The 23457-nt window shown below is 42.6% G+C and overlaps 1 protein-coding gene across 4 annotated transcripts in view; it reads left to right on the top strand.

Moving 5' to 3' along the window:
- Positions 1 to 23158, top strand: part of Pak1 (p21 (RAC1) activated kinase 1) — a 99605-nt gene extending 76447 nt beyond the window's left edge. For all 4 annotated transcript variants that reach the window (XM_057755966.1, XM_057755963.1, XM_057755965.1 and 1 more), the window contains exons 8-15: positions 1875 to 1938; positions 5807 to 5855; positions 10595 to 10707; positions 12375 to 12492; positions 15455 to 15554; positions 16442 to 16638; positions 18643 to 18780; positions 21866 to 23158. In XM_057755966.1, coding sequence (XP_057611949.1) covers positions 1875 to 1938; positions 5807 to 5855; positions 10595 to 10707; positions 12375 to 12492; positions 15455 to 15554; positions 16442 to 16638; positions 18643 to 18780; positions 21866 to 21952 — 866 coding nt within the window. In that variant the 3' untranslated portion in view covers positions 21953 to 23158. The remainder of the gene's footprint in view (positions 1 to 1874; positions 1939 to 5806; positions 5856 to 10594; positions 10708 to 12374; positions 12493 to 15454; positions 15555 to 16441; positions 16639 to 18642; positions 18781 to 21865) is intronic.
- The last annotated feature ends 299 nt before the right edge of the window (positions 23159 to 23457 follow it).

Raw genomic sequence — 23457 nt, 5'->3', positions numbered from 1 at the left:
AGGTTGAGGTATTGATTCTGCCTGGTAGAAAAGACCTTTCTTGTCGATGGCTTCCTAAGGAGAAGACCGCTCCGCCATCGTGGATGTAGAAAAAGAAGGGAAGAGAAACCGATGTTTATGAACCTGCACTGTGTAATGAATGACAAGCAAGAAAGATACTTTCTTGAATTTTTAAGTTTTTTTTATAGTAACTCTGTGAAGGTACCCATGATAACCTTCATTTCTGAAGTTAAGGTTTTTAAGACCCAAAGATTCTAAATACCGGGCCCTGGATCACAGAGCTGCACAGGGGGCAGCTGAGGGCAGGTTGAGCTGGGATTCTGTTAATAGAATGTGTGTTGACTCTTACAGTCAGGTATAGGGGGTTTTGTTTTGTTTTGTCTTTCTTGGAAGAACCATTGGAAAAGGATTTGACATGACTGGTTTGACCAAGCCTGTATACTCACATTGCTTTCTAAAGCTGAGGTTTCTGGTTCCTTAGTTTAGCAACTTCCTGTTTCTTCTAACAATTCTTGTTTGACCTTTTTTATTTGTTTGTTTAGTTCACTATCTTAAAAGAGTTGCCCTTGAACTAGGTGGTTGGTGGTGCACCTTTGTAGAGACAGGCAGATCTCTGTGAGTTCGAGGCTAGCCTGATCTACAGAGCTAATTCCAAGACAGCCAGGGCTGTTACAGAGAGAAACCCTGTCTGCAAAAACCAAACCAAAACAAAACAAAATGAAACAACAACAACAAAAAACAAAACAAAAAAGAGTTGCCCCCTCCAGGGCCTTCCTGTGCTGAGGTAAAAGCCACTCCCTGGCTTTAATCATGTGTACTCAGAAGGTCCCCTTACAGTAAATACAATGTGTTACAGAAAGCAGACTGCCCTGGACAATTTCCTGCTGTCTTTGAGCCTCCTTACCCCCTCACACCTTTTAAATAGTGACACTTTTAACTGATTTATTTTAAATTGGAGTACATACAATGTATGTCAGAAGTACCAGATCCTAGTGATTGAAGTATTAGTGGAAAAGCTAAGTGCATTGAGAGCCTGGAAACCAAACTCTGAATCTTAGTTCTGGCACCAGTTTACTGTACGGCTTTGAGGAAGCGTCTTCCCTCTGTGGGCTGCAATTCTCTGCCTCCAGAATACTGGTGTGAGATCTGTGGGCTCTCTCATGCTTCTGTGCCTTTGATTTCAACTGTCCCCTGCTATGGAACTCTCTTGGCCTTCTTAACCTCCATGAGTTGTACTCATAATAAAGTCAGCCCAGGTAGCACCTTTCTGAAACCTTTCCAGCCTGTTTCTCTCCCTCTGTCTCTGTCCCCTGTGCTTTCAAGCATTCATTACAGCAGTGCTCTGGAGAGTAACGACTGTCTTAAGTGTACCTCGTCTTCCTCTTTCTTTCCAGCACTCAGCATAGAGTCTGGTAAACGTAACAAACGAGTAAATGTTTAATGAATTAATTTAAAGTGAATGAGTGGCTCTTAGAGGTTTAGAAATGGAATAAAATACTATGAATAAACACAATCAAAGATACAAGACCTTTGGTTGTAGCCAGGTGATGGCACACACCTTTAATCCCAGCACTCAGGCAGAGGCAAGCGGATCTCTGTGAGTTCGAGACCAGCCTGGTCTACAAAGAGAGTTCCAGGACAGCCAGGGCTGTTACACAGAGAAACCCTGTCTCAAACAAACCAAAAAGGGCCGGGGCTAAACAATTTCTGGTTTGGACTTACTGGGGGGAAGTTAATGGCCTGGTTAGGCTGCTTTTGGGGAACTTGGCACAGTTCTGTAAAACTTGTCAACTTAGGGGTTTAAGAAGATCGTGGGATCTCTTGTGTATCTTGATCTGGAACAAAATGATTTATGGTTTCTGTTTCTTTCAAAGGGAGCATAGTGAGTGTGGGCGATCCTAAGAAGAAGTACACGCGGTTTGAGAAGATTGGACAAGGGTTAGTAGGGCATTCTGTTTCCTTGGAGAAATGACTTAAGATTGTATATACTGGCTTATGTGAATTTACTTGTTTTTTTTGTCTCTCATCAACCTTGTTCTTCTTTTTTACTTTTTGCACCTATTTGTTACATTAGAATGACTTCCAAATTTTGCAAAATTGTGCTTTATATGAGAGATGTGTTATCATCTGGCCATGCTGAAGTAGCCCTGCAGCAAGAGTAAATAAGACCTGTTTGCCTTAGTACTGAGACCTGTCATCACTCATATGAAATTTAAGATTCAGATATGTAGACTTTCTAGTAATGGGATGGGGCCTATTTTTCCTAGGTGGATGACAGAATTCATGACTACTCTCCAGGTTCATCTCTACAACCCGTATTCTGTCCTATCAGCAATGGACTCAGCACATCTTAGCTGAGTTTTTGTTGTGTGTTGAGGAGCGTGAATTGGCTATGAATCTGGCAGTCTCTGTCCTCAAGGATCTCAAGTCAGCCAGAGATAGAAAGACAGAAGAATTATAGTACAGAAGTCTCCCTTTGACTGGAAGGAGGTCAAGTGGGACAAAGAACGAGGGAATGTTGGGACCGGAGAGATGGCTCAGTGGTTAAGAGCACTGACTACTCTTCCAGAGGACCCAGGTTCAATTCCCAGCACCCACATGGCAGTTCACAAATGTCTGTAACTCCGGTTTCAGGGACCTATCGCCTATGGCAAAACATCAGTTTTTTTTTTTTTTTTTAAAAAGATCTTTGAAAGAGGGAATGCTGCAAGAAGCTTAGTAGTGAACGTAGGTCATATACATACCTAAAAATCAGATTGTACAATTAAAACTTAATGCAGAAAAATTTAGGTAAATTACCTCTATATGAAATGTAGAGTGAAAATAATGAGTTTCTATGACTATGCCCAAAAAACCCTGTGAAATTTAAAAGAAACTGAAAAAATTAAGTTCGGCTCATACTAGGCTCTCAGTAGAACAACGCATTGTTAATAATTGAAATTTTTTGTCTTAATTTTCTTAGGCTAACAAATTTCTGAAAATGTGTTAACGAGTTGTAAAATATTGGGATGGGTGATTTTTGCATAGTATTTTATAATCTATATCTGTTACTTACATTGAGTTTTAATTTGATCCTCAAATCAACTTTTGTCTGAGCAGATGTCATTTTTCCCGATCCAAGTGTCTTTTCCACTAGATGCAATGGTTTTTTGAGTCCAAACTGGTAGTATATAGCTTGCATATTGAGAAGAAATTATTTTGTTTGCCTCAATAGTGAAGATAGCATTTTTGTTTTTAGGTAATTAAATTGAGTTATTTAAGAATGTAGCAAAAAGGGTTCATGGGCAAATTGCAGCTAGTTGGATTCCTCTGGGTTTGAGCTTCTTTATCTGTAAATTTGGAGGATTGTGGATTAAGGACGTTTCTCCTCTAAAACATGCCTTTAAAAAAAATAGATGTATAACCCAGACACAGCGAGATAATTATCACATGTTCTCACTCATAGGTGGGTTTTAAACATAAAGCAAAGAAAACCAACCTACAAATCACAATCCCAGAGAACCTAGACAACAATGAGGACCCTAAGGGAGACACACATAGATCTAATCTACATGGGAAACAGAAAAAGACAAGATCTCCTGAGTAAACTGGGAGCATGGGGATCTTGGGGGAGGGGAGAGACAGAGAGGGGAGCAGAGAAAAATATAGAGCTCAACAAAAAAATCAATAAAAAATAGCTGTACAACATCTATGAAAGGTTTTTCTGCTTTATCTCACAGGTTGGCTAGGACTAGGCAAGGATGAAATATTTATTAGGCACTTTTGTTAACGTTGTATTCCATCATTTAAACAGTGCCCCACCAGTTGGATGTGTCGGATTGGTACTGTTATAATTTAGGTTTGCTTCCCTTTCTAAGACCTGGAGACTGTTAAGCCGTCTGGTCTTGTATCTGTGATAGAAATCATGCCCTACCTGGTCTGCTCATGTAGCTTTCTAAATCTTTGTACACACGGAAGATAAAATCCCAAATGTTTAGTCTCTGAGACGCGACTGTGTTTGCCTTTAAGGATGGTGTCTATATGGTAGCTGGAGAGATAAACTCAGTGGTTGAGAGTAGGTTCGTCTCCTGTCACCCACATGGTCCTTACAGCCATCTGTAATTCCAGTTGCAGAGAATCCCATTCACACTTCTGCCTTCCCAGGGACCAGGCACACACAGTGCACAAATGTACGTGTAGGCAAAATACTTAAACAGTAAATATTTAAGAAATTTTTTTTTTTAAAAAAAGAATGGTGTAAATTGGCAGGAATGCATAGGGCTAGGGCCAGGAAGATAGACACGCATTCCGAAACTAAAGCTCTCTCGGCAAAGCTGGCTAGGCAGTAAAGGAATCGGTACCAGGGAGCGTGTCCAGACCTCAGTTGATAGCCAGTATCGTGTAATTACCCTTGACATGCCTGTGGCTCGGCTGCCAAGGAGCGGTGGTGAGGCTGTGAGGACCATAGTTTCCAGCTGTAGGCATTTTCCAGCCGTCTTTTCCTCTTGAATTAACCTGACTTTTGTGGGACGCATAATTTCTGGATTTGCTGGGAACATCTTATAAAAGACCAGAATTTAAAAATGTCTACAAATTGCACCATATATACGTGACATATGGTATGTATAATGGTGTATATGGAACACAAATTGTCTAGACATGTATGGGATTCGCGATTTCAGGCATAAGGTGAAGGTTTTAATTGTTCCCTATAGATAGTGTTATATAGCATCATTTCCACCCATCTCTTCCACTTACCCCATCTCTTTCTTTGAGTGTGTCTAATAAATACCTCCATGTTTGTCCATCCTTTGGAGCGAGTCTTACTTTGAGGATGAGGTGGAAATAATCTCAGATTTTCTAGAAGTACATATGTTTGGAAAAGTATGTGCAGTATCGTTTTATTTTTGAAAAAAACTAAAAATGCATTTCATTTAAACCGTAGGAAATGAAACTCTTTTGATCAGTTATGGTTGAAAAGTGATTTTAAAGTATCCTTTAATGTGGAAGAGAAGGATGCTGAGGAACTATTTTAGGCTATTCAGTGTGGGTTGGCCAAGTTTTCATAGTTTTTAAAAATCAGTTATACTTTTTAAAGATTAGCTGTGGAATAGAATCTTAAAAGCTGAATATTGATTCTAGCAGCTAGCTGTCCCTACCACGTTTTCTAGGGTCTTGCCCCTCTTCCTCCCTTGGCTTACTGAGTTACAGGATTACAGGCAGACACTACCAAAACAGGCCATAGTTGTAGCTTTTAATGTAAAATTTAAAAGAAGGTAGCACACGTAAGTATATTGCTCAGGGAATTTTCAAAAAGTGAATACGTGAGTGTAAGCTGCATCCAGGTCAGTAAAGAGAACAGTGATACTCTGAAAGTCCAGACTTTAATAAATATGTATAAGCCATCTCCCCACCTCATTCTGACCTGCTCCTCGGTCTCCATTTCCCACCCCCACTCCCAGTCGAAGGTGTAAGAAATGAAAGCGAGTCCTCAAAGGTAGCAGAGAAGAGGAGGGCAAGCAGGCGTAGGAAATGAATGTCTCTGAACTCTTGGTCTGCTGCTTCACTAAACTCTTACGTATTTGTATATGTAAAGCTCAGAGTCAGAAGTCGCTTGAGACCAAACAGTAGGAGTTCTCGATTGGGTGAGGCCTTCCTTCTTCACGGCCACACACTGCCTCTCACGTGAGAGTGGGCGTTGCAGAGGAGATTTTACCTTCCCTGCTTTTGTTAGCGTATTTCCAGGTTGTGTGTCAGGCTGCATAGACAAATCCTGCATCGCTGAACACCCTGTTTATTTTCCTCCCTCCCTTTATCTTTTCTTCAGTGCTTCGGGCACGGTGTACACTGCGATGGATGTAGCCACAGGACAGGAGGTGAGTATCCCACCAACTGTTGGGCTTCTGTGGTGTTTGGTTTTAATGGGGAGTTAATCTTACCCTTCCCTCCTTCCCTCCCTGCCCCCCTCTTTCCTTCCTTCCTTCCTTCCTTCCTTCCTTCCTTCCTTCCTTCCTTCCTTCCTTCCTTCCTTCCTTCCTTCCTGTCTTTTCTTTTCTTTCTTGTCTTTCTTTTCTTTCCTCAATGGGAGATTTCTAGCTTCTTTCTGTACCATGCTAGGCTCAAATAGTAGACTAATATGAGACTTGAAATTTTTGCAAAGTCTTCCAAAGATCAAATGTGGAGAGCAGGTCAGAGGAGGAAGCATGGACCGTGTGAGCCAGGAGACTGTTGTGAAAGATGATGTCGTAGGGGTACGTAGACCTGAGAAGTAGTTAGCAGTGACTTGGTATAACTTAGCGGTAGAAGGTGAAGACAGCTTCCAGATGTGCAGTGCTGTACAAGGAGAAAGAATAAAGTCAGAGGCCTGAGATCTTACTGAACTGCCTAGGTAGAGGAGATTTAAACCATGGCCGTCAGCTTCTAATCTAGTAACTTCCAGTTCTGCTCCAGGTCCCACTGGACTTTGGGGCCCTCATTTATTTGGAGGTACCTCTTGTCCTTATTTTATTGAGCCATGAGAACACTGGCCTTATTGCTAAAGCCCTCTGACCCAAGATCAGCAAAAGGAAGCCATGAAAGGGATAACAAGTAATTGGAGGCTCCTTGTAGACTGCCCCTGGCTGGCTACAGCACAGGAATGCTGGCAGGTGGGTCGCAGTTAGTATCACCTGGGAGAAATGTTTAGTTAAAGGCGTATTGGAACCCAGAAACGGAGAGAAGAACCTCTCGGTTATGTTTCTCTGAGAGAGGCTGCCCGGATCTACTTGTATGTTTTTGATCATCAAAATCTCGTACCCTTGAGGGACAGCACATATCTTCTTGGCTTCTTGTTAACCTTTTAGAAGTGTAAAAGTCAAATACTGATGCTGTGTGAGAGTGAGTCGGTTTTCAGGGTCACCAGTATGGGAGCTGGAGATGGCTCAGCAGGTAAGAGCGCTGGCTGTTTGTGCCTCAGTTGGGTGACTTGCAACGGCCTGTACCTCCATCTCTAGGGGATCCAACACCCTCTTCTGGCCTCAGCAAGCACTACACTCATGTACACAAACCCACACAGATACAAACATAATACACATAATTAAAAATGAGAGCTCAACAGTGGTGGCACACACCTTTAATCCCAGCACTCAGGGATGCAGAGGCAAGTGGATCTCTGTGAGTTTGAGGCCAGCCTGGTCTACAGAGTGAGTTCCAGGATAGTCAAGGATATACAACAGAGAAGCCCTCTCTCGAAAACAAAACAAAAATCTTAAAAAAAAATAATTAAAATCATTATTATAGTTAAGAATTAATTGAGGTGGCAAGAGAGATGGCTCAGCAGTTAAGAGCACTGTCTGCTCTTCCAGAGGACCTGGGCTCAATTCTCAGCACCCACATGGCAGCTCACAACTGTCTGTAACTCCAGTTCCAGGGGATCCAGCACCCTTACAGATATACACACAGGCAAAACACCAATGCCCATAAAATCAAAATAAATAAATAAATTATAAAATAAAAGAATCAGTGGAGAATTTAAAGACATGGGTGCTTGCTTAAAGTTATTTCTATTAGCTTGGGTGAACTGTTTGACCTTTTTCTGCCCAGATGATCAGGGTCTGAGTTAAAGTTAAATCTTGTGTGCTTTGGGCTGCAGCGTTACAGCAGAGCTAAGGGTAGGTGTTAGGGACTTCCACCTATCGTGTTCCTGGCCTCTTAGGCCTTGTAACCGTTGAAGGAAGACAGGTGATGGTTGAAGCTCTGGAGATGGCAGTGTGATGGTGGGGCCACAGGAGAGAGACTTGACTTTGCTGTGCACTTGTCTCCTGGTGAAAAAGCTATGAATGGAAACAAATCCATTAGCGTGGATAACACAGTGTGGTCAGGACGGCCTCGCTTCGTCTGTGAATGATGATGAGGGTGTTCTCCAGCTCGAAGAGGGGAACCCCTGTCCATTCCATATAGATGGATAGCACTGAGTGCTGGGAAATCTTCCCGTTAGAGATCAGTCACTTTTCAAGCTTATTTTTAAAGGTAATGTGTTTAATAGCAAGAACGATTGGAGGTGCTTTAGGAATTTTACTGGTCTGAGAGCTGCGATCGTGATGATAGGCGGTTTTCTTAGGTGCCTTGGCTTTGGGTCTGCACCTGAAAATGCAGCGCGTTCCTTCGAAGGGTTGTTAGGTTTGGGTTTGATAAGCACAGCAGGAAGCATGGTCCTCATTCTTGCTGTTCTGTGACAGGTGCTGATCAGATGTGGGACTACTGTGCTGATCCTATTCATTGCTGGCTGCCTTTATTACTTAAATCTTTGACTTACAAGTGAATGACATGTCTATTTTTTCTGTACTCAAAATATATTTTGACTCAAAATAGAAATCAAAGTAGAATCGTAGTTAGTTATTATTTTTAGTACATTTATAAAGAGATTTAGGTTCATAAAACCAGCAGTTAGTCAAATTCAGAAATTGACTGTCACACCTAAAGCTTAGATCTCTTAGGTCAAGTCCAGTTTTCTTCTTTTATAGGAGTGGTATTGCCTGTCCTAGATGGACAGGGTTTTATTAGGTCAAGGCCTGTTGGCAGAGCCCTTGAGCCCAGCAGAGGTTGGCATAAGGGGCTCTTGGTATCTTGCCCTAGCCTCTGTTTGCCTTCTCCCTTGCTGCTGCCTCTGATGACCACAGGGAGGTTCACAAGCACTCGCTCATCCTCCAGGGCGGCCTAAGGAGCGCCAAAGGGACTCTAAAGGCCCCCGTCCTCGTCGTAAAGGCTTACTTAATATGTACAGCCGATTAATGTGTCCCTTTGCAGCCAGTAGGAAAAGGTACTGCTCCTTGGCCATTACATAGAGATGCTGTGGGCCCTGAGGCCTGACCTGCTGGGAAACCCATTTCCAGACAGTTCATCAGGGCTAGAAATGGAAGGGGTCAGATACTTAAATAAACATTTTTAAAAGATTTTTATTATTCTTGTGTGTGTGTAAGAGAGAGAATGTGAGTGTGTGTGTGTGTGTGTGTGTGGAGGGTGGTATGCCCATGACCGTGATAGCCATGGGAGGAGGTCAGAGGGGAGCTTGAGGGGGTTTGTTCTTTCCTTCTGTTATGTGGGTCACAGGAATCAAACTTAGGTTGCCAGGTTTGGCTGCAAGAACCTTGGTCCACTGATCCATCTTGATAACCCATAAGAATTATTTTTATTCTTAAAATAAAAAACTGAGCCTCTTCAGAAGAGTATATTAACTTCAAGTGATATTTGGCTTCAAAATCTCTGCATCTTCATTTTTTTAAAAATTTTTACTTATTTATGTGTGTATAGGTGTTTGCCCTGCATGTATGTCTTTGTACCTGGAGCCCAAGGAACTCAGAAAAAGACACCGGGTCACTTGAAACTAGATCTAGATAGTTAAGAGCTGCCGTGTGGCTGCTGGGAATTGAACCAGATCTTCAGCCTTCTTAACCCCTGAGCCAGTCTCCAGCCTGCATCCTTCAGTTCTTATTACTGCTTCTAGAAAGTGGTTCTACTGGATGTCACATTCTTGTCCACCAAGCAAGGAAAAGAGAGACTATCTCTAGGGGAAAAATATTTAACGAACAGTGTAACCCTGAGGGGTATGGTGGTGGTGGTAGTGGTGTGTGTGTGTTTGTGTGTGTGTACATGTGCTCGTGTAAACAAAGAACTTACCAACTTACTACTTCTCTCTCTCTAAGCACCAGCTTTATTTGTTGAGCCCTGTGCCTTGACACTGGGGTTTTGAGTTTTTAATTAAGCTCTGAAATGTCTAGATACATTCATGCATGTACACACACACACACAGAGACACACACACATACACAGACATACATAAATTCATACAAAGTGGCAGGAATAATGTGATCTTACAGGACTTTCCAAAAAGGGGGAAACACACACAATAAGTTTGAGAATGAAGTTCCTTCCTTGGCCATCGTATCACGCTTCTGACTGTGTAAAAGAGACGTCTATCCCAGAGAGAGGTGAGCTTAAGCGAAACCAGGGAGGACATGGAGCATGTAGTACAGTGGGAAGTCACAGTGAGGGACGTGAATGTCGAGCCGAGGAACACGCCTAGGTAAGCAAGAGCCATTTTGCCTTCAGATGGGAAGACGGGTGTGTATGGGGTCGGTAGACCAGTCTATGTTAGCAGGATAAATTGAGACAAAGTGCCTTTTACATGTATGTGTGTGTACGTGCCTCAGACAGTTAAACTATGAAGCCAGGCTGGTCACCAGTGTGCAATTCTATCTCAGCCTCGTGGGTGTTGGGATATAGGTAGTAACAACCTTACTCAGTGATTTTTTTTTAAAGTATTTTTTAAATATTGAGGTATCAAATTTTAATGTATGTCAGAATAGCACAGTGGCTTATGAAGATTTTTTTTTATTTCAGTAAGTTTGTAGTTGCCCCTGAGAACATTTGTTTCCAGCAGTCTTTGAGCTGGTGTTAAATGCTACCAGCTGAGAGAAGTCCCTTTAACATTGATAACTTATGAATTGCTTTAAGGCTAAGGCCATGTCTTCCTCATCATTGTTTAGATGATAAACTTAGAACTTAAGGTCTAGTGCTTGTGTGTGCTTAGTAAATGCTGTGTGACCCTTGGTGCGCATCGAATGTGTTCTTTCTTCAGGTGGCCATCAAACAGATGAATCTTCAGCAGCAGCCGAAGAAAGAGCTGATTATCAATGAGATCCTGGTCATGAGGGAAAACAAAAACCCAAATATTGTGAACTACCTGGACAGGTATGGAGTGGGTGGATTCTGTGAGAAGTTTCAGGCCTTTAAGACTGCTGTGTTAGAGAAGAAAGTGAAGCCAGCACTTGAAGCTGCTTCCATTTAAGTTTCTTCTGTCCTGAGCTCTTTGAATCTGGAAAATCCTTCTGGGTGATGGTTAACCCACTGCCCCACAGCGTCTAACAACTGTGCCTTCTGCTTTAGGGAAGGCTGCCTCTTCAGCCCGCTTGCCTGATGTCTTTATTTCCTTCTGTATCCCAAGCATTTCTCCATCCCACTCACCTTCCTGAAAACTCTCAAAACACGGCACTCAATCCAGTCTGGTGTTGTTTTGAAATCTGATCACCATGAAAGAATGGTTCTCTTTGTTTTTCTAAACTCAATAAAAGTGCATCTGTTTATGCCCCCCCCACCATGCCTGTTGTTAGCTACTAGTGAGTTTGTGGTTAGCTGAAATTTACTACCCCCCATATAAACTAGCATTAAACTGAGAATACAGAACATTTAGTTTACCAGCTTCTGCCTCCAGACTGCTTGGATTAAGGCATACACTGCCATTTTTAACTTGTCCTATTTATTCTTTATTACCTTATAAACATGGCCGCTGGGTTGGGGTGCAGCTCTGTGATAGAATGCTTGGCCAGCATGTATGCAGCCCAGCATTTGGTTCCCAGCATCCCCAGAAGAAATTATAGCAGAATAGAATTAGAATCTTACCTTTGTTTGAGATAAGTCTTAAAACCTTTCAGGTCTCCCCTCTACCAAGTAAGACCCATTCCCAGGATCGATCTCACACCTTGAGACAACACGTGCTTTTCTCTAGCGTGTCACGGCAGATTGACACACGTCAGCAGCCTCCTCTCGTGTGTCTGCAGGGAGAAGGTGTCGACCAGATGGGCTGAGTTACCTTTCTGTTCATCACGTAATGGGTCTGGGAGACCTGATCTCTGAGTCAGATTCAGTTCTAACTCGGGTCAGTTTATATCATCCAGGCTACCACACCACAGCCAGAATCCTCAGAAGTCATTGTCAGCATGGTAGCCAAGTATATATTTTACAGCCCCTAAAGACCTAACATGACCCTTTCACTTAACATATATTTAGTAATATATATTTAACATGCGTATTTTCCTCATGGATTTATTTGGTAAATAATGGTATCTGCTGTGCTGGACCCTGGGGCTAGGGTCTTGAACTAGACCCAGTCTGCCTTGTGGTTCTCAGGTCTAGTAGAACTCCCAAGGAGGCCCTGTGGCCCTTCGTTTTGATGGTAATACGGCTTCCAAATCCCATCCTTTTCACATGTGTGCGTGTTGCCTGTATGCTTTTACAGGTGTGGGAATAATGCTGATATTTTTAGTGTTAAGAGGTAGCCTCTGGTATTGCAGAGAAATGTGATTTTATATTTTAGCCTTGTGTTCTTAGTTTTAGTGTTTGGGACTTCATAGACCACGTATGTTTTGTCTTTTCAGGTGTATCTACAACTGTTTTAAAATTGCTGATTCTGTCCTCCAAATTTGGGTGTTTTTTTTTCCCCCAGAGTAAGAAATCCTAAACCCTTCCAAAGCTGCCTGAGATGGTTTCCCTTGTATCCTTGCCCCTCGATTCTGAAACCCCCTGCAATGGCTTCCTGTGTTCTAACCGTTCCTTCTTGCCCTGCATCCGCTTTCCTGCAGTTACCTTGTGGGCGATGAGCTGTGGGTTGTCATGGAGTACCTGGCTGGAGGCTCTTTGACGGATGTGGTGACAGAAACCTGTATGGATGAAGGCCAGATAGCAGCTGTGTGCCGGGAGGTAAGGCCTCTATATCACCATCCATGTGAGTTCACATCCAAAAGAGGCTTCAGTCTGGGCTCTATGGGCTCTATGGAAACAGAAGTTAATTTTGGCATTTATCATTTACGTTTTATGGTTGTATTTCATAATTTCTATAATCATTTTTTTCTTTAAAGCTAACTATTCTGACCATGGTAGAAAAATCAGAAAGTACCCAGAAGTCTATACTAAAAGTCATTCATACTTTGAATCTGTTATTGTAGCTATTCAAATAATATTTCTCTTCATCTCTCTTATGTGGACATACATTTGAACCACTTTTTCCATGCCTCCCTGCTTTGTGTATGGTGGAAGAAATAACTCCTGGTAAGAAGGTAGTGGCATCTTTCAGATAGGTAATCAGAGAAGGTTTCTCCCTTGATTGGAATATGCATTTGAGTGACATGTAGGGGCAAGCCAGCAAAATGCTAGGATAAATTTACTGTAGGCAGAAAGCCTGATGTGACATATGCCTATAATCCCAGCACTGGGGAGGTGGAGGCAGGGAGATCAACTTTGGTTGCATGGCAAGTTCCGGGCCATTTTGGGATACAAGAGACCCTGTCTCAAGCAAGTTAATAAGCAATCATAACTCCAGACAAAAGAAGCAGGAAAAGGAAAAGCATAAATAGATATTCTCCTTCTTCCTCATTGCAGTTAGACACCTCAGGGCCTGTGATGCTGCCATCAGCTTTTCAGGTTTCCACGAGAAGCATCATCCGCAGAGAATAGGCACACTTTCACCTTCCCAGCATCCTGAGAAGGATGCTAATGGGAGTAAACAGGTTGTTGAAAATGCTGGTGTTTTGCTCTTGAGAGACTGAATTTTTTTTTTTTTTTGGTTTTTTGAGACAGGGTTTCTCTGTGGTTTTGGAGCCTGTCCTGGAACTAGCTCTTGTAGACCAGGCTGGTCTCGAACTCACAGAGATCCGCCTGCCTCTGCCTCCCAAGTGCTGGGATTAAAGGCGTGCGCCACCACCGCCCGGCAAGAGAGAGACTGAATTTTTGTTTTGTTTTTGTTTTGTAGTTTTTCGTGGTGGCTTTTGTTTTATTTATTTATTTATTTTTTTGAGACAGTGTTTTTCTGTGTGGCCTTGTCTGTCCTGGATCTTTCTCTGTAGCCCAGACTGGCCTCGAACTTAGAGATCCTCCTGCCTCTGCCTTCTGAGTTCTGGGGACTAAAGGAATGCATCACCATGCCCAGCCCCAAGAGACTGAGATTTTCTAATGCCTAATAGTAAAAAGTTAGAAGATTGAAGAAAAGATGAGATTAAAAAGTGTACGGGAATGAGTGTGATTAGTGTCTGGTGGAAAATGGATGAAATTGTAGAGCACACTTAGCCAGTGCTGATGAGAAAGAAATGCAGTAACAGCATTGTCATTTAAAATCTCTACAGTTAAATTAATTCCGAGCTGTAAATCCTAGGAATTACGATTTTATTTGCTCTACCACTAATGTAATATTTTATGATCTTTTAAAAATAACTCTTCCCAGCCAGGTAGTGGTGACACGCACCTTTAATCCCAGCACTTGGGAAGCAGAGGCAGACAGATCTCTGTGAGTTGAAGGCCAGCCTCACCTACAAAGAGAGATCAGAGAACATGCATGTGTACACACATGTATCAGCTGAGGAGTGTGGTATGCATTAGGCCCTGAGTTTGATCCCAAGAACTGCACCAAAGTCATGAAGAACGTGGCCAGAAATTTAAATGTTATATAAATAAGTGGTATTATTATTCTTAAAATCTAACAGAGATGCCCTCTTCTGACCTCCACAAGCACCAAACACATGATGCACATACGTACATGCTGGCAAAACCCTCTCACATAGAATAAAATGTATAAATCTACTTGAAATGTTCTTAAGATACCACTTTATATTTAATTTAAAAATGCATGTATGTAGATGTGTACATGATATGGTGTACTTGTGGCAGTCAGAGGACAGCTCTGCTTTGTGTGTTCCAGGAATCCAGCTTAGGTCATAAAGCTTGGCAGCAAACCCTTCACCCTCTAAGCCATCTCACGTGCCCATAAGCAGACATTTGCAATGTGCCGTCTGTCTGTTTGTACTGTATTTTACCTGTTTGTCACTCATTCTGCTGGGTAAATAGAAGTGTTTAAGTTGTGTGTGTGTGTGTGTGTGTGTGTGTGCGCGCATGCGCACACATGCGCGTGTTGGAAGGCATCACAATAGGTGTTTTGTTTTGTTTTTCTTTTTCCCCCTCTTTTTCTTTTTCCCTCTTTCTTTCTTTCTTTCTTTCTTTCTTTCTTTCTTTCTTTCTTTCTTTCTTTCTTTCTTTCTTTCTTTCTTTCTTTCTTTCAGATCTTTCTCATATCTTTTACTGGTTGTAATCACTCCTAAGCCTTAAAAGTCTATTTGTGCTGCAGTGTGGGTGAGAGAGTGTGCTTGGTATTTATGAGGCCATGGTTTCACTTCTCAGCACTGAAAAAATAAATCTGTCTTTGTGAATGATTTGTAACTGTCTATCTCTATATAGAACTGGGATGTCAAATTCAGTGTGTCCCAGTAGTACAGACTTCTTTCCCAAAGTAAGATCATCTGTGAACATCACTTCTATGTGTCGCCTTTCCTAGACGTGGAAATGTATTGATAGAACACTTCTGATAAAAGCAAAATTGTAAGATGAAAGCAGTATGCAGTTTTAAATTAAAATTTAAATTGTGTGTGTGTTTGGGGTGGAGGGTTACATGCACATGTACGTGGTACCCAAGGAGGCCACGGAGGCCTGCCCCACGGAGTTTTAAAAGACTTCTTAGGAGACAGAAGATGTGGTTATATAGCCAGCTCTGCCTCTATGTGGGGCAAGTCCGTTTCTTCCTGGAGGCCTTGCTTCCTTTATCTTACAATGAGGAGGTTAGATTATCGTTAGTCTTCTAATTACATGTTTCTTTCTTCTGCACACACTAATGCAACAGTGTCTACAAGCTTTGGAGTTCCTACATTCGAACCAGGTCATTCACAGAGACATCAAGAGTGACAATATTCTGCTGGGGATGGACGGCTCCGTCAAGTTAAGTGAGTATGGCTCTCAGGAAGGATGATGCTTCTCTCTGTGCAGGGCTGTGCCTCGGGTGGCTAATTAAATAACAGTAGCTACAACATTCACCAGAGAAACCTTGTTTTTATAAGATGTTATGGGATATTTGTATTCCTCTGTATTATCATACGGTGTCTTTTCACTATTTTCCAACTGTTTTACATTAAAACACTTTCCCCCGAATGCCTACTTCTGTGGTTCTCTGATAGGATCTGATACATTTACCAACCTTCTCAGAATCCTCAGACCTGTAACGGATTTATGTAACTCATTCAGTTATTTATTCGGGAGCCATTTGCTGAATGTCTGTTACGTGGCAGCCCTTTTAGAGGTACAGGGAAGACAGCCTTCACTATCAAGGTGCGGCCAGTTTAAATAAACATGTAGTGTCAGTGTCGTACAAAGGAACGGCATTTTGTACAAAGGTGTGAAGCCAGTTACCTCGGCAAACTGGGTCCTAAGGGGGTAGACAGCTAGAGTGAGGACCTGACAGTAGGGATCTAGCCCAGTGTTGGTGCTTGGAGCTTAATTCAGTGACTTATGTCCACAAGATAAGAGATTGATTAATTGCAAGATTCTGAGGTATGGGAACGTTTTTTATGTATAAAGGGATAAGCAATTGAGACCAACATGGTCCTGCTGGACTTTGACCATTTGGTTTAAGAAGGCGAGAGGAGGCTAGAGATGTTGTTCTGTATGTTCCTCCTGCTTCTCTTCATGGTTGAACGAGGAGGGGACTGGTAGCCATCAAGTGATTCCTGCTTTGGTGAGACGGATTGCAGGGAGCACAGCTTGGTGGCCGTGTGTAGGTACAGCTCTTACTGACGGACTCTCCTAAGTGTGTCTCTCCTCTCCCTGTTTCTAGCTGACTTTGGATTCTGTGCACAGATAACTCCAGAGCAGAGCAAGAGGAGCACCATGGTGGGAACCCCTTACTGGATGGCACCTGAAGTTGTGACACGCAAGGCCTATGGACCCAAGGTTGACATCTGGTCCCTAGGTATCATGGCAATTGAAATGATTGAGGGGGAGCCCCCGTACCTCAACGAAAACCCTTTGAGAGTGAGTGTTCCCATCTTCTTTCAAAGTATTTGCGCTTCTGTCTCTAATCCCAGAAAGTTGGATTCAGGCTCTTCTCTGTATACTTGGGCATAGTAATACATTCTTATGATCTTAGACGCACAAGACTGAGATAAGATTGCCAGTTTGAGGCCAGCTTGTCTCAGAAAACAAAACCAAGGGGTCTGTGAGTTGACTCATTGAATTAATGTTCCTGTTGCCAAGCCTGACGATTTGAGTTTAATCCCTGGGACCTAAGCGGTAAAAAGAGAGAACCAGTTATTACAGCTTTTCCTCTGGTCCCCACACATGCACTGTGTGGTCCACATGTGTCACATACACATGTGCACACACTGAATAAACATGTCACACACGTGTAAGCCCAAAGACTAGATACTGTTGAATTTAAAATACAAATGAATATAAAATACAAAAGAGTCTGAGGACATAGCTTACTTTTAGAGCTCAATCTTAAGATTGTATGGTTAGGGGAAGAAATAAGGGCTGAATTTTTATTATACACAAGATATTGTTCTGATAATAATACCAAATTATTATATAGTAACAGATGGTAACTGCTGTTGAAAATGTAGAATAAGAATGGTTGAAAACGTGATGGGGAAGGTTTTACTAGTTTTCTCTTATTATTTCAGCAGAAACATGAAGAAGATTTAGTCTTATGCAAGATTTTCCAAGTATCAAGAATTTGATTTGATTTTTTGCTTGTTGAGCCCCATGTTCAAAGAGGCTATTTCCCTGAAAGGAGTGAGAAGAAAGTAGACTGGTAGCCAGAGTCAGGGGTAAGAGAAGGCCGGCCGCTAATACTTGTGGCCGATGTGAGGTCTTGTTTTATTGGTAGCCAGAGTCAGGGGTAAGAGAGGGCCGGCCGCTAAGACTTGTGGCGATGTGAGATCTTGTTTTAGCGCACTGGAAAGGGCTTCCCGCTAGCTAATAGAACAGGATACAGTTTGTGTTGGCAGTGAGTCATGCTGGTTGCTTCTTTAGAAATCGGTGAGAGACCGATAGAATGGTCCAGACAAGAGTTAACCCTAGTAGGGATGCAGGGGGGAAGTAGATTCGGAAAGCATCTTGAAAGCATCTTGATGAGGTGAATCGGAATAGCTTGAATTGCTGAGGAAGTCGATTCCCCTTTGCGTTAGTAACTTTGCTGTCGCTGTGACCAAGGCAGCAGGAGCAGGATACTGAGAATGTCTGTCTGGAACCACACCTGAGCCAGGGAGAGCAAACTGCAAGTAAGGCAAGCCCGCAGGTTCTGCCTCCAGTGACGGATGGACTTCCTCCTGCAAGGCCTTCATGGCCTGTTTGTAGAGGGATAGGGACAGAAAAGGAGAAACTGAGATGGCATAAATATTTTTCTCTTCTTCCATGAGAAATGAAACGAGATCTTGTAGAGAGTTGAGAGGGTTAGGCTGAAAGCTGCAGGCTTGCTAATGGCGGTGAGTTAGTGCTGAGGAGAAACTTGTAATCAAAGATTACTTATAAAACTCATTACTATGTTTTTCTTCCCCTTTCAAGAGTTGCTTCATGTCAAGGGCAGGGAAGCCGCAGAACAGTTGCTGTCTAACCAAACATGCCCTTTTTATAGTCCTCTTGGGTGACTTGAGTTCACCGAAGGGGTCAACACTGATTTGGGTCAGCTACTAAAGAGCTGTTTAACTTACCTTGCTGAGTGACTAATAAACTGTTTATATCTGTAATCAAGAGAAAGAATAAACCCTTGGACTTGTAACACCTCAGAAGCGTACAAAGTGCTTTCCAAACGCACTCTTTATTTTTGTGGATATGAAGTATTGTTTTATTAGCAACGAAGTTATATATTAGCTACGTATACATGGTCACATGGCCTTGAGATGTTAGACTTGATCCTTTAGTATATTCTCCTGTCCTGGAGCATCCCGCAGCTGGCCCTACTTTGAGAAGACATGTCTTGAGACCGAGAGAGAGAGCCTCAGTGAGACCAACATGGTTCTTCATTTGTATTGCCAGGCCTTGTACCTCATTGCCACCAATGGCACCCCAGAGCTTCAGAACCCGGAGAAGCTGTCCGCTATTTTCCGGGACTTTCTGAACCGCTGTCTTGAGATGGATGTGGAGAAGAGAGGTTCGGCTAAAGAGCTGCTGCAGGTAACTGTCCTTCTGTAGTGAGACGCCTGATGGGAAGAAGCGCCAGCCCAGCCTTTGCTTCTCGTAGGCTGCCCTCCTGCTGTCTGGCTTTGTAATTCTAGCTCTCTGACCGTCACCCCTGGGCCTTTGCTTAAAGTTGTCCCTTAGTTTCTTCCTCAGTCTGTTTAAACTTTACACATTTTCTAGGCTCAACTCAACGTCTACTTTCTGAGCTTCCTTTGAAGTTTTTCCTGTGTCTTTCAGACGTCTTGTTTTGCCTGAATTAGCCTATCAGAGTTTGGGTCTTGTGAAGTAGCTCTCTGAGAAGTCTAATTTTGTACATTTTACTAAGCAATGCAGAGGAACAGTGGTCTCGGGCAGTGGTTCTCAACCTTCCTGACGCTGCGACCCTCTAACACAGTTCCTCATGGTGTGCTGAACCCCAGCCATAAAGTTGTTTCGTTGCTACTTCAGAACTGTAATTTTGCTGCTGTTGTGAATTGTAATGTAAATATCTGATATACATGGTATCTGATATGCGACCCCCAAAGGGTTCATGCCCCACAGGTTGAGAGCTGCTGGTCTGGGGAGTAGCGCAGTTTTGGAGTCTTTATAGTCTCTTCATTGCAGACTTCCGATAGTAGCAGCGATATTCTGTTTGTTTGGAGTGAGACTCTGTAAGGGTGTAGTGAAGCAGAGTTGGATTTACCAAGCTGTTTATAAAAAGTACTTTTATTCTGAGGTCACAGCTTAGTTAGTTCATATGGTTTCAAAACTACCTTTAGTAAGTGACATCATTCATAGTTAGCATCTTTTAAAATACAATTTCATATTTCTTGTGTCATTTTACTGAACTGCAAACTGGGAATTTATTGGGAAGTATCACATTATGGAGGTGACAGTATATGTCTGCAGGTTAACCATTACTGTGGTGTTGCTGGACCAGAGCATGACCAGCAGAGCAGACAGCAGGACCTTAGCACCCACCCTGTAGTAGTTACACACGAACCTCTCCATCTTGACCACTCTACTGTAAACTCTGTTTTATTACTCTCTGGGCTTCTTCTTATATGCGATCTGAGAGTCAGTGCTCAGAAAATATTTATAGAGTTGAATAGAGATGTTTACTTACCTACATTTCTAACATCTGTTTGTGATTGAGGTTACTGTTTAGAGCGCTGGTCCTTTAGGTATGGGATCTGGGTTCTGCCAAGTATAAGTCATTAGATCCCTTGGGACTAAAAGGCTCCTTAAACACATGGTACAATGTAGTGTCCTTTTTGCCTTTCATGTGACTTGTGTGCTGGAAGCCATAGGCCTTGGGAAATGTATCAACACTGTGCTAAATCTGTGGTCATTGGAAACATTCTTAATTAGGTACCCAATTGTAGCCCTTGAAAGCGCCCTCTATAGTTTCTTCCTGGTACAGCAGGTACATTCTGTCCGGCAACCTGTGAGTTACAGGATTGGTTATTCCCATTTTTGCGGGTGAGGAAATTTACATGTAATAACTTTTGTGTGATTATACCATTGACAAACAGCAGATACAGTGTTTCAGTATGTCTGTCTGTCTTCCAAGTATATATGCTCTTTGTCATTGCTTCTATAGACTCAGAACATGTCAGCTGGAAGGTTTATAGGGCTTACCTCGTTTACTTTGTCGAGAGAAGTAAATGGAGGCTTCCTAGTTGAGTATTGGAGGACACTGCTTTCTTTCTTCAGAAGACTTAGAAAAATAGGACTTCATCCGTAGCTCCTTAACATCAGTGTTATCTGGTAAATATTCACAGCCTAGACTTTTCAGGATCTTTAGTCACGAAGTTTCACACCTGTTTCTCCTGTGAGAATATACATATGGGCAGAAATATATAGGATGAGACAGAAACGTATAGAACCCCAGTATGGGGGCCATAGCTTCAAGCTTCAGCCCAGATCATTCATGGTTCTTAGTTCCCCTATATCTCCTGTATCTGTCCCAATAACTTCCAGCAATGAAGGTATATGTATATGTCTCTGTGTGTCTGTACACATATATAATAATATTAGTTAAAGTTATTATAAGCATGGTAGAAGAGCCAGATAATGTTCAATAATTATAAACATCACATTTGCTCAGAAAAGGAAACGTAGCTCTGATATTTATTATCAAATGGAAGAAACAGTCTGCACCCTCAAGATAATTGTAGAAAACAAAACAAAAAAAAAAACATAAACAACCCATCATTTTAGGTAAGTGGTTACGTAAAGAATTGTTTTCTATAACATTTTCATAGGATATTTTCTCTTAAATGATTTTTTTTTTAAATAGAAGTATGACTCAAAGTCCGTTTCAGTGAAAGTAATTTTGGAAAGGACCAAACTATTGAAATTCTTACTGAACACTTAGCCTTGCTGGAGTCAAGGCTTTGACAAAGAGTCCTATATGGTGCATGCTTGTATTCCCGGCTTAAGGCTAAGGTTATCGTGTTAGGACTAACCTTCAGTGTCTTTCCCAGATAATAGTTACTCTGTTATTGCAATAATTTAGTTTTACTTAGGAACAAACAAAATCATACAAAATGAACTTTCATCTTCTATCACTCAAAATGTCTATGGTATAGAGCCGGGCGAGGTGATTTACGCTTTTGATCCCAGCAGAGACAGGCAGCTCACTGTGAGTTTGAGGCCAGCGTGATCTATAGATTACAATCCAGGACAGCCAGGGCTGTTACCCAGAGACAACCCTGTCTCACAAAACAAAAACCAAAAAGAAAGAGGTCTATGGATTCATCTTGCTTTCAGTGTGTCAATTACTGTGTTAATATTCTGTATAGTTTTTTTTTTTTTTTTTTTTTTTACAGGCATTAACTATTATAAGTAAATTTGTGTGCTTAGTCAGTGAGATTGCTTACTGGATATCCTGGTACCTGCTGCCAAGTCTGACACCCTGAGATCCCTTCCCCTGGACCTGTAATTGTGAAGAGAATTGATTCCTGAGAGTTGTCCTTTGACCTCCACACACACACACAGTTTGAGGACGACCTGACACGGCTGTCCTTACTGTCTTCAGATGGCTGCTGAGTGAGAATGGTAATAATCAGACTCCCTCTGCTCTTTCTTCCCCCAGCACCAGTTTCTGAAGATTGCCAAGCCCCTCTCCAGCCTCACCCCACTGATTGCTGCAGCCAAGGAGGCCACCAAGAACAGCCACTGAACCACGTCCACCCCAGCGTCATCGTGCCAAGCCTTCTAGGGAAGAAACACTCGTTTCAGGAACTCTGACCCTCGTGTCCTCCCCCTCCCTCCCCCGTTGCCTCGCTTCTCCCATTTCCTGATCTAGTGCTCTCATGACTTTGACCTTGGACACCGTGTGTGTAGCACTGAAGAGAACTGCAGCTGGGTGACCGGCTAATCCAGCAATGGCCATTTCTAAACAGGACTTCCCTTCCAATTTATGGGCGTGCGGGAGGTGACTTATGAGCAGGGGTTTACCTAATAAACCTGTTTCTACGAAACAGAAATTTCAACCATCCCATTCCTCGCCCCTCACAATCAGTTCTTGGCTGTATAAATTTATGGTTTGATAGCGTTATCAATTTGCGATCAGTCGAAATTTCTTTAGCACCTTCTTTCTGTGACCAAATTGCCCAAACACCTCGTTGTATTGGAAAGCCATAACAGCTTTGGAAATGCCGTGGGGCCTGATGTTCTGCCAGGGACGTGAACCGTGACATTGGTTCAGCCGACCCCGACATGGGAGAGCTACCGTGTTTTTCTTTGTGTGTGCTTCTAGCAGCTGTTCGGGAGAACCTTGGCGCAATAGTGTCCCCTGTGCTATTTCTAGTAAAGTGGTCTTAGCTCTGTAGCAGCTTTTGATTCCCTGCATCCCCTAGGCCGCTGCCTGCATTCTGTTATGAATCTTATTTATAGCATCGAGAGATTTCCTGGAGCACAAGTCGAGCGAGAGCATCGTGAGAAGGCAGAGGGACAGCACAGCTACTTTTAGGGCATGGCTGGGCTTCAGCACCTGTCCAGCTAGACCCGTGCGCTATTTCAAGGTCTCAGCCTCCGTTTCTACCTGGGATAGGGAGCTGAAAGACGAAACTCAGATCTTTTGGTAGCTTCACTATTTCGGTCGAAAGAAAAGGTCTCTAAATCTGAGATGTTGTGCTCTTGGCGATAAAGGGACCCTCTTTTTAAATGCATGACCAAGCTCTCTGCAAACGGACATGCTTACTCTTGGGTGTTGGGGATATTTGCTACCTCCCGCTTCCTTTGTGGATTTGGTTCTCCCACTGTGGTAGGATGCTTGGCCAGCATTGTGGCTTGTCGTGTCAGCCCTGCTGACGACTTTGTCCTGCTCAGAGGTGCGCCTGCCTCAGCAGCACACGTTTCTGTTTCCTTCAATAAAAGGAAATGAAAGTACGCTACGTGGAATGTGTCTTTTTCCCCTTCTCATGTTTCTGCTTCCCCCACTTCTCATGAAATAATACTGATTCCTCATGAACCCTTTGGAAGTCAGTTGCAGATAGGATACCCCTTTGCGATCATAGACTTCCATTTGTCTTTTCTTTCTAAAAACATTTTAGTTTAGATATATACCAAAGAACTTGGCCAAAACGAAACAAACAATCACGACAAAATGTGCGTTGTTTAAAGAATTATTGTAAACACGCATGTCTTCGGTGCCCATGCAAGGAACAGAGCTCGCCTAGGACC

This window comes from Chionomys nivalis, chromosome 23 (assembly GCF_950005125.1).
Source record: "Chionomys nivalis chromosome 23, mChiNiv1.1, whole genome shotgun sequence".
NCBI classification, from domain to species: Eukaryota; Metazoa; Chordata; class Mammalia; order Rodentia; family Cricetidae; genus Chionomys; species Chionomys nivalis.
This window is presented reverse-complemented; position numbering and strand designations above follow the sequence as displayed.